Source organism: Electrophorus electricus, chromosome 25 (assembly GCF_041902795.1).
Source record: "Electrophorus electricus isolate QZ-2024a chromosome 25, ASM4190279v1, whole genome shotgun sequence".
Taxonomy (NCBI): domain Eukaryota; kingdom Metazoa; phylum Chordata; class Actinopteri; order Gymnotiformes; family Gymnotidae; genus Electrophorus; species Electrophorus electricus.
The window spans coordinates 6,849,363-6,860,825 of NC_137521.1; the positions used below are offsets into that span (position 1 = coordinate 6,849,363).

Sequence of the window (11,463 nt, forward strand, 5' to 3'; positions counted from 1 at the left end):
CCCCCCCCCCCCCCCCCGCACCCCCCGCTTACCGAGGCCTGGACACTCAAGGTTATGCATGCCCTTCTTCATGGAAGTACCCCATAGTGATAGATTGTCCCTCATATTATTACTGAAGGCTTCCATTATGTATTTTTGCATTTTAAAAAGCCGATGCTAACGTTTCCTCAGCTCTGGGGGCCGCTTGTCAATTTTATCAACCTGTTCCGCCTAAATTAAACGTTGATCTGTACAGTAGGCGTATGCTTCTTCTTTCTCTTGGTCTCCTTACACCACTATAAATTTGCTGCTCTGTCCCTGTGCAGCAGTCTAAATCCTTATTGGCTGCGTGTCACGGTGCCAACGCTGCAGCATGGAGCTGATGGGCTTATGCAGTAAAGCAGGAGTCGAGCGTGATGAGAGGAGGATTAAGAGAGGGTCCGAGAAGGACACGACCGAACAAGAGTGTCATAGCAGTGGCATCTGGCGCGCCAAAGTGAAGTTTGATTGCAAGCATGGGGGTAAGTCAACAGAAAGAAAATCAGCACAACAGCTCCATCTTCTGGTTGGACATTGTTAGCACAGCGTCGACATCTTGACACTGGACAGTATGGCGATGGTAGCACTGTTACGCCACCGCTTTGCTAGAAGGTACACATATTTCACAGTACACCTGCGGGTACTGATCAGGGGAAGTGCCACGTCTTCCCCTGCGTCCCTGTGTTTCTGACAATTGAAAATGTGTTTCCCTCAGCAGTAAAAAGGAGTTTGAATTATCAATGGTGGGCGTTCTTGGAGAAAGCTCTTCTGGAACGGAAGGCGCTGAAGTGCGCAATTCTTTTTCAGAGGCAAAAGCAGAAAGTCGTTTTTTCTTTTTTCGCGAGCCTTTCGGCACCCTTATCTAGCTGTGGGTTGTTGCCCGTTTCCTCCGGCAGAGCTGTAATGAATAATTAGTGTAGGGGGAAGATAAATAGCTGCAGGCCTGCTGGTGCTGAGGAAATCCATTTAGGTTATTACTCCTTACATAAAACCCATTTTAACTCTAAGAGCTGCCTTTACTGTCCACACTGAATAACAAACAGATAACACACAAATGCACAAAAAAAGAACACAATTGCCCCCCCCCGAACCCTTTCCTCCTCAATGGAGGGGGCGGAATAATGTTTCATGTCCCCGAGGGAGAGGCTAGCTACTTGAAGGTCTGAGGCTTTGTAGTCCCAAAAGGAGGCGGGACTACAGTCCTCTGTGGGATTGTGTTGATGCCGTTGGAGGGTCATCCTGCAAGAGGGGGCGGGGCTGTGGGCTTCAGGGCAGGTGAGCCGGTGTCCTTTAGCAGTGCAGGGGTCAAGGCAGGTGAGGAGGCAAGGTGAACGCCCGTGCCTCCATGAAAGGGGATCAGAGACGGAGAGAGCAGAGGTCAGCATCCTGTGCACTTCTAAAAGAACATGTTGAGAAATATTGATTGAATAGCGTAATTTGATAGATTGATTTGATGAGAGTAATTTGACGCAGCCCTGGGACGGTCTCTTTTAGGTCTCTCTTTCTCTCTCTCCCTCTCTCTCTCTCTTGCTTTCCGTGCCTTTGGTCTTTGTCTCTCTCTGTCTCATCTCTGTCTCTGTTTCTCTCTGGCTTTTTCTCATTCTCGCCCTTTGTATCTGCATCTCTCTCAGTCTCTCTTTAATCTCTCCGTCTCTATTCTCTATCCACCTGGTGTCCCATATCTGCTTATCTGCTGTCCCCCTGCCTGGACACCATTGGGTTCTTGAATCCCTTCTCCCATATTGCCAGCGTAACGGAAACATTCTGCAAAGCTCCAGCAGACCTCTGCCGTGTTATGGAGGCCGGTTGTGTGATGGCATGGACAGTCATGACAGACAGCATGCTCAGTCATGTCTTGCTGTGGTGAGGCTCTAATCCCCCCTGTGCTCCCAGCAGTCTCTGCACTCTTCACAGACTCAAACCCTGGACCGGAATGTTGCAGGACGCAGCAAGCCGGTCCTCAAAGCTACAAAGTACCCATGCTCAGAAAAAACGGAAAAAAAAAAAAAAATCAATGGTAGTATATGGGTCAGAACATTAAACTGTACTGCACTGTATTCTGTGCTCAAAACAAAAGTGTATTTTCGGTCTGGTCCTCTGAGGACTGCTGGTGGAATTTCAATTCTTTTAGTCTTGTAGACTGTCAGGGATGTGGGAGGATAGAGCGCTGTCTCTCCACCTCCCACTCAGTCTTACCTGAATGAATCACAGTCTCCCAGTCAGAGTCTTTGAACAGGCCCGTCTCCGCACGCCTCTGCTGTTCCTGGGGTTTGTTGGGATGGGAGGGGGTGTCAGAGTTACTGTCTTTATCATTGTGTTTTGCATAAACGTAAACATGTCATTGTTCTAAAAGGAACATAAGGATGCCAAAATAATCAACCAATTAACTGAGACTGATTCACAGTAAACAATGATACTGTTTTCTCTGGACATGTGGTGTTGGCTGGGAATGTCTGTAGGGGTCTATACTGCGTACCTGGACCGGTGTACAACCACTTTAGTGCTGTGTCATACCTACCAATCAAGTCACATGGGTATTTCTCACTTTCTGTGCGGGCTTGTATCTGGCAACCCAAGCCGGAGGCCGCAGCGCACATACCCAAATGACCTTGCCTGCCGTGTGTCACTCGTCACTGTGCTGTGCGCACCCTTCCCTTACGCTCCCGTCTGGAAATGTTCAGTTCGCTGCTGAAAACGGATGAAACGGCTCCCAAGAAGAAGAAATTCGCTTGAAAATTTTTACTTTTGGTAACATTTTCCCATCTTTAACCACTAGCCACGTTAACAAACGCCACGCAGTTCGTAAGGTATGTCGGGCTGACCGTAGCGTAAAGCATGGTGGAGACATTAGCAAACATGCTAACTATGTTAAACAGTTAAGCCATAGAGGCACAGAGTGGGAACGCTGCTCAGATCAGCAAGGCAGAGGTGGAAATGCTGCTCGCCGAGAACAATCATTCTCCTGCCTTTTGTGAAAAGAGTAAAAGTGTTGCCGACATATCAACCTCACATCTTTGGTTTTATTCTGTGAATCGTTGTTGGAGGGTTATATAGGGGCCGGCCTTCTGGTGAGAGCCCGGAAAATCTCCCTCTTTTTCAGACTGATGTTGGCAGGTATGATGTGTTTGAACATTTTTGAACAAGTGAGGGCCAGCTTTACTGGAGCAGTTCTTTTTTTTTTTTGGTTCCTTCAGCATCCATTGGATTGGACGAGGAGGGCTGTGGGCGGGTGTGGAGTGTGAGCAGTGTACATGGGATTGGACGAGGGCTGTGGGCGTGGCGTGGAGTGTGAGAAGTGGGGCTGCTGGGAGTTTTTGTGCTGCACAGAGACCTCACTGCAGCTACTCCACATACATTCATTGATTCACTTGAAGAGTGAGGCGTCCATCAAGTCTGTGATAAGGTACAGTGTGCGTTTGTTTGTGTGTGTGTGTGTTTGTGTGTGTCTGCCTCTTCATCTGGGTCTACTCCTATTCAAATGGGCGGAGGTCCTTGCCAGTGTGACACACAGTAACACAAATGTGTCCTTGTGTGCTCATGTCTCATTTCCCTCCTGCCGTCCCACTGTCAACCTGCTCCATCACGCCGCTGTGCTCCCACTTTCTCTGAGGCTTGGAGAACAGTGCAAGGGGAGTCTCAGATGACAACGTGGGAGGAGAACAGCATGGGGAGAGTCTCAGAGAACAGCGCCTGGGGAGTCTCAGAGAACAGCGCCTGGGGAGTCTCAGAGAACAGCGCGTGGGGAGTCTCAGAGAACAGCGCGTGGGGAGTCTCAGAGAACAGCGCGTGGGGAGTCTCAGAGAACAGCGCCTGGGGAGTCTCAGAGAACAGCGCGCAGGGAGTTTCAGAGAACAGCGCCTGGGGAGTCTCAGAGAACAGCGCGCGGGGAGTTTCAGAGAACAGCGTGTGGGGAGTCTCAGAGAACAGCGCGTGGCGAGTCTCAGAGAACAGCGCGTGGCGAGTCTCAGAGAACAGCGTGTGGGGAGTCTCAGAGAACAGCATGGGGAGAGTCTCAGAGAACAGCGCGTGGGGAGTCTCAGAGAACAGCGCGTGGGGAGTCTCACAGAACAGCGCGTGGCGAGTCTCAGAGAACAGCATGGGGAGAGTCTCAGAGAACAGCGTGTGGGGAGTCTCAGAGAACAGTGCGTGGGGAGTCTCACAGAACAGCGCGTGGCGAGTCTCAGAGAACAGCATGGGGGGATTTCAGAGAATAGGATGGGGGGAGTCTCTACAGGAGGAATTGGTTTCTGAGCAAGTGTCAGATTTGTTGGGCCAAACTCTGCCCTTCCCCGTGTGTTCACATTCCCCCCCCCCGACCAACTCCAGCGTGTGTGCAGCGGTGGGGTGTGGACATTTTCACACACATACAAAGAATGAGAGATGGGGAGGAGGCATGACTGACAGAAGTAGGTCTGTCTGAAACATTGCATCTCCCCTGCTTACACCCTGTTCGTTCTCTCTCTCTCGCTCCCTTTACACATACCCACAAAAACACACGCTCCCCCTTCTCTCTCGTGTTAAATTATAGCGTGGTGTGTGAATGTGAGTGAAAGTCATCAAATGAAGATTAAAGACAGCCCTGTTTCACTGACAGCTTCGTCTCCAGGCTTGTCCTCGTGTCTCTAGGGAACAGAGACAATTACATTTAGAATGGGATTCGTTCAAAGCATTCAACAACTCATTAATTGCATATTGCAAACAGTACATTTCAGCAGAAAGCACTGATGAGTAACAGCAAGAAGCTCTGAAAAAAATGAAGCCCTGCCATTTGGTTACGTGCCTGAATTCCTAATGTGAGTATGTAGCTGATGAGTGAAGTGCTGAGTGATGAGTAGGACTGACTAGCCTTTTCTTCGCTTTCATTGAAGCTACTTTTTGATGGTTTTAAAATGGGATAAATATCATTGGTACTGTCACTGTGTGATTGGTGAGACACAATAAATAGTAAATTAGAAGGAATTTATAGCGTATGCAGAAGCAAGAGAGATGCTAGTTGTATCAGTCACTTTCGTACCAAGCAGATCAATTATATGACTAGTTTTGTTTTTTTTTTGGGGGGGGGGTTTAGCATCCAGTGGACCTCACTCTATTGCCAATCTGATGTCAATCTATGTGGATTATTTCGAGATGGTATTGAATACCAAGCACAGCACTCTATATCCAACAATGAATTCAGACCTTGAGGAATTCCCTTAAAAGCCCTATTAAACCAGAGCCGCAGCTCATAGAGTGTGTGTGTTCTTAGGCCTGCGATATTCGCAGCATTTCAACCTGAAGGTCTTGCAGATAGCAGGCTTTCTGCAGGAGGCTCTTAGAGGACTGATGTTGCATACGTTACCTTGCTGTTCTTTTAGCAGCCAATGCTGAGCCTTGTATGACTCACTCAGCTTCCATGTGCTATAGAGAGAGAGAGAGAGAGAGAGAGAGAGAGAGAGGGAGACAGACAGAGAGAGAGAGTGGGAGAGTGGGAGAGTTGGAGAGAAAGAAAAAAGGCAAGTTGGATGGCAGAGGATTTTGGAGTGGGCGATTTTCCAGAGTTGTTAAGGGCATTAATATTTCAAGGGCCCTTTGTTTTCCTCAGGGGTGCTTTTCTTTACCAGCAGCCAATTAGCTGTGGAGGAATCGCATGTCCTGCACCTTCTATCTCCTACTCGCTGGCGTTAAGTTGGCGGGTGCGTGTCCACGGAGGGGACAGCTGTGTACGGGGGCGTTTGTGCTCGGCGCCTGGGTTTTCTGGACCGGCGGCGGCAGGGAATACACGACTTTATGAAAGGCAGCGGTGGTAAAATTAGAAAGCGGAGCGGGGTGGTGCTGCTGAGCGCTCCCCAGCCTCTCATTGGCCAGCGGTGGCCTTTTTTAGGTTGATAGCGATGTCCCACATTGGTGCTCGTGCGGAGGTTTGTTTGGCTGGAGAGCCACAGTCGGAGAGCATGTTGCTGAGACGCCGCTCTCTCGCTGAGTCAATTAATTAACAGCACACGGCTGGGCGCGAACAGGCAATGCGTCTAGACGCGGCGTGGCACCGATGCCGTCTCCCCCGACGACGCAGCGGAGGAAAACCAGCTCTCTGAGGAAGCCATTCTGACGTCAAATCAGCAGACAGTTCAACACTGGCTTAGAGCCAGGTTTTTTTTTCTTTAGAACTTCATGCTTCCTTTTCACAAACTGAATTTTTGTTGATATTAAAGTAACTGCTTGGAATCACTGAAATTATATTTCATTAGATAAAAATAAGAAAAATCTGTGGTAAATTTCAGTAAACATGTAATAAATGTCAACGTTATTCCTACTGAATTGATCAAATAAACAATTTTGATGTTTAGCACTGTCCTAGTTCTTTCTCATGGGAATGCTAAAGACACAGCTGAAAGTGTACTGAGGCTCCTATCACACACAGAATGTCTGTTGAAGCAGATGTCTCCTTTCAGTTTTTCAGAGTTTCTCCTTCTGGGACTTTTCCAGTTTTCTGGAGAGGGCACAGTAAATAAAAAAAAGTAGTTCAAAAAATGGCATGAAGAACACAAAGTGGGTCAGAGAGAGAGAGAGAGAGAGAGAGAGAGAGAGAGAGAGAGAGAGAGAGAGCGAGCAGGGTTGAGAGGGAGAGGGGGATTAGTCGAGCAGTGGCCCATGTTGGCCTTAATGGCCTCCCCTGTATCTGACTAGCAATTACAGCCCCCCAAATTATGATCTATCCAGGCGGAGAGGAGCATGCCGGCCAATGGAGACGGATGGACCAAGGGCACAGGAGCCTACTGCAGATTGATTATTGATTTGCTAGACAATGATGGATTGGGATTTGGAGTGGAGTGTGGGTGCGGAGCGTGAGGGAGTATGCGGAAGATGGAGCTGGGATTAGAGGAAGGCATGGGGGCAGGGGGGAGGCAGGAGGTGATGGATGGGGATTTCAGGGCCAAAGTGACGCTGTTGCCTGTTGAGGGAGGTGCTCATATTCCGCGTGAGAGGCTCCGTCCCTGGATTGTTGTTGGAATGGAAGGGAGGCGGTGTGGACAAGTCTAAAGGAGCTGAGGCAGGGGAACTGGACCATGCTGGCGGACCTTGAGAATTTGGAAGTGCTCTTTACTGAGATTAAACACATGAAGATGAATATTGCGTGTGGATCTAGGGGTGATCTGAATGAACCTCACTCTGGTTAGCTTGCTTCAGCTGAGCATAGAGTTCACAGATAAGTTTTTATTGCATGTCCATGCAGCATAGACGTTTTATTCTTTGTACTTAACACTATAGAAATAAATAACCTCCTTGAAGAATCTTTGTAGGAGGGATTTTATCTGGACAGCAACAAATTGTGGGGAATGTGTGTGTGTGTGTGTATGTATGTATGTATGTAAGTGTGTATATTGTGTGTGTGTGTGTGTGTGTGTGGTTTCTGATGTTAGGAACAGGGCCTTTCCTGCCACTAGCTCTCAAGCCTCCTTGCACAGGTCAGTGTGTGTGTGTGTGTGTGTGTGTGTGTGTGTGTGTGTGTATGTGTGTGTGTGCGTGTGCGTGTGTGTCTGTGCTCAGTTGGAACTCTTTGAAGTTCAGCATGTGTGCAAACAGAGGCGTTCTGCTCATCCACTCTGCTATATCTTGCATTTGGAGTCTCCTTAAAGTGAAGGCGAGGAGCCCACAGTGTGTAAAAGCACACAGATCCACAGCTGTGTTTGATGCGGCCGCTTGCGCAGCATCAAAGTGACTCTTTGGTGTCTCTGCATCTCATAGTTTCCCTGGATTAAGTTCACAAGGTCAAGCCAGTATAACACTGAAAATCACAGAAATGGAAAACCAAGTGGAAGTCCAAACCCCTGTTCACTTCATCACCAAGGCAAGACTGAACAAAAATACCAGAAAAACCTACTTCCCAGGGTGTTTGAGAAACAGACCTGCATGGTCACTAGTTCACATGACAAGTTGAAAGAGCGGAACTAGGCTTGTGGCAAGCTTTCAAACTCCCACTCTTAGCAAGTCAGCCAGTGGTCCTGAAGTCATGCCACTTCTCAACCATCCCATTTTGGTAATATCGCAATTATTTAAGCATTACAAAGCAGAACATGACATTAAGAAATTGGGACCCAACTTACTATGGTGTTAAAAAATTAGGCACTTTAGATAAATGATTTTCCATGACAACTGTATACTGAGCATCTCCTCAGTTTCAGACTAATTACTGGCAAAAGAGTGATGAGGGATAAATTAATACCCCTAATGAAGTCATTAGTGTAATTAGAACTGTGGCAATCAGTCGCATTTCTTTTCTCATAAATAGTGGAAAACACCTTAGTACTACAAACAAGTGTACCTAAATCTGTCATGGCCTTTCTCCTCTGTGTGACGCACATACACGCAGCATTGGCTGCTGGTCTCTCTTTATGTTAGACTTCTCTAAGCGTCTCTCTCTCACTCTCTCTCTCTCTGTAACTCTAGCTTCATTGCATCATTAGACCTTGCTGACTTGCAAAATGTGTGGTGGACTATGGGAAATTGAGTTTGTTTCCAGGTGGCTGTCTAGCAGACATCTGTGTGTACTGGTTTGAAAGCCATCTCTGCCCTAAGCAGTGAAGCAGGCTTGCACTTGCACCTAAGATGCACACTTACTAGATTGGAGGCAAAAGGGCAAAACCAGGTGATATGAGCAACTTTGTGCACAGGTATGGTGCATTCCATCTATTTAGGAAGTTTTTGTTAGTGTCTTTTGGAAGCACAGATATGGTCAAGGACTAATCTGTTTGCATGCATATATAAGAGTGTATAGAACAGATTGTCATTTGTGTAAACAGGAAAACCTCTTTAGGAGTGAGCTGGGGTGTATGATGTGGTATGCTGCTTGCGGTCCTGCTAATTAGCCTGTGTTTACGGCTTTAAAAAGCTCTTTTAAGCCACATTAAACATGCACATTTCACCAAATGGCTGCATGTCTCAGAGGTTAATGAATTTTCTCTTTAGCATGGCACCAGAAATTAACAAGTGGATCTCAAGATGGCAGTCTGAGAGCAGGTTCTCATGTAAACAAACTCCTAAATTTCCCCTGTTCTCACACACACGCACACACACAGACACACAGACAGATATACACCAACATAAATAACCTTACTTGTCAGGAGACTTTCCTCAGATCCCAGCTGGTGGTCTATCTGGGCACTGAGATTCACTCAAATTGGTAAGAAAGAGACTTCAGAAACCAGCACTGGCTGGACATTCACGCAGAATCCTGCCCACAAAATCCATAACGCACATCCAACACGGTGTTGCATGTCTGCTCAATGGAACCAATCAGTTTAACACCTGCTGTTTGTTCTGTCCTGAATGTCACATGTCCAATGTCAATGGAAGGAAAGAATTGGGTGTGTCAGAAAGTGGTCATGGGGTGTAGAGCCAGAATTTGGAGGCAAAACAGCATTCAAGGGAAAACCCATTTTACGCTGTTTGAAGTCTGTTTGGTTGGTAGTAGTATGCGGGTCTGCATGTATTATGAGCTGCATATGTGAAATCCATTTTCCATGCTTTGGCCACTGCTCCATGGTTGCTTTTGTAAAAGGAGGTAGTAGCACTGACATAGGAACAGCATTTCTAGGTTCTAGATTGTAGGTGGGGGGGGGGGTGTTAGAAGAGAATGGCAGCTGGGCATTGCAGATTTCCAAAGGTAGAGGAAAAACTGATCAGGGAACAGCAGTTGTAGGCCTTATGCTGGAAGAGCGATGTGCTGAGCAGAGACACTATAAATACTGGAAACATGTACTGTTGGGCGCTCTCGGACGTACTAGGATCTCTTTAAGCCTTCACAAAGGCTGTGGTGTATGTACGCGTGTATGCTCCTGCCCTAAACTGGGGCTGATTCTAGACCAGTGGATCATCTCTGATTTGATATTTATGACTTGAGGCAGCCCTTTGTTTGTGATGCTGATGCTTTCTTTTGAAAAGACATCTTTCTTTTCAGAGAGGAACAGAGAAAACTCTCCCCTCAGAACACAGACACGCGCACACACGTATGCACACACACAAATACAATAAAGAAAGCTTGAGGGGAGGAAGGGTTTTTAAATGCATTAATGATCTAACTAAATAATCCCCTAAATATATTTGCAGTGCAAGATCATTTAAAAGGTAATTGATATGTACATATGAGCACACTGAACTCCTAAACTGCTGATCCGTGTGCTGCCTGAAGGGTTTTGACTTGCAATTGTGCTTTTAGTCTTTGATTTTACAACATTGTTGGTTTTATTTTTTGACATTTTAGCTAGTGATGCATCAAGAAACACCTGAATTTGAGACTCTACAATTGGCCTTTATTAACAGTGCTAAGTACAGTCTAATTTGGCCTTCCAGTTGTGGAAATTCGAGTCGGACTAAACTAATTTGGCTTATTTACTACATTACTTTTTAAATGTTTTTATTATTATTATTATTATTATTATTATTATTATTATTATTACTACTACCCAGACTGCTCAGTTGTTTCAAGTTGTCATAATTTTGTTTTATGCGTGCATCCATGTAACTAGTAGCACGAGGCCTACGTGAAGCAGCTGGTATTCGTTCTGAGGAATTCTGTCACATGATGTTCATTCACAGATTAAAGAACAGAGAGGAAGGCAAGCGAAGAACAGCAGTGGAAAAGAGGGGAATCATTCGGAATAATGTATCACTGCTTCTTAATTTCTTCTGTTTAATGCTCGCCTAACACCCTCAACTTCGGCTAAAAAACTTCAACAATTTCACACTCGAGTAATCTTCAGATTTAATAACCCCAAGCTTTGCTCATTCCGTAAATCTGAGCGTCTAACCACCCCTCCGTCCGTTGCCCCCCTCCCGCTGCCTCCCTGCTCCGCGCCGCGCGCCTGTGCGTTTTATCTCGGTAATAACACAAAGCCGCCTTCGCTGCCTCCCGTCGCAGCGATAACGGAAATTCCTGCCCATATTTTAATAGCTTCTCGCCGCTATCTCCGGCTTCCAACTCCCGAGGAGCGAGTGCACTCACCTTGGAAGCGCAGCCTAGAGGAGATTCCCCGAGAAAAACCTGCGCAACGCGCTCGGGCGCGCGGAACGCCGGCCGAATCTTAATGTCGGGCTGCGCCGTTGCCATAGCGCCGAGCTGCTGCGCTGCTGCGCGGGGTCTTCACCTGCAGAGCGCCGGAGCGAAGCAGCCCGCAGGCCCGACGGAGGAGAGAAAGTCCTCAGCAAGACTCCGAGGAGCACCGCGTAGGGGGGGCCTTATTTCCCTAAAGCTAAAACACTTTAAATGCCCAGTCAGTACAGCTTTAGGTGTGCTGTAAGGGACACATTGTTCTGGTGCTGTTTTTATTCCCTCCAAACCTCTCTGTTTATTTTTACAATCCGGTTAGGCTGTTTTGTCATAGGGCGCAAAGTTCGCAAATTATTCCGGACCATTATTCTGGAAATATTTCTCTCTGCGCATTAAATCAGATGAATTTTAATATGAAGAGT

At 47.0% G+C, this 11,463-nt stretch overlaps 1 protein-coding gene across 2 annotated transcripts; it reads right to left on the reverse strand.

Moving 5' to 3' along the window:
- Positions 1–27: 27 nt before the first annotated feature.
- On the reverse strand, positions 28–11,257 carry LOC145653788 (uncharacterized). 2 transcript variants are annotated; one of them, XM_081708011.1, is made up of 4 exons: positions 10,997–11,257; positions 5,357–5,415; positions 2,215–4,640; positions 28–1,306 (listed from the first exon to the last, which is right to left on the reverse strand). In XM_081708011.1, exon 3 carries the CDS (start codon positions 4,210–4,212, stop codon positions 3,655–3,657), a length of 558 nt encoding a protein of 185 aa, XP_081564137.1. In that variant the 5' UTR covers positions 4,213–4,640; positions 5,357–5,415; positions 10,997–11,257; the 3' UTR covers positions 28–1,306; positions 2,215–3,654. The 2 variants fall into 2 exon arrangements, 1 of the variants encoding a protein (XP_081564137.1); XR_014119985.1 differs by having other exon boundaries at positions 32–1,414.
- Between the last annotated feature and the right edge of the window lie 206 nt (positions 11,258–11,463).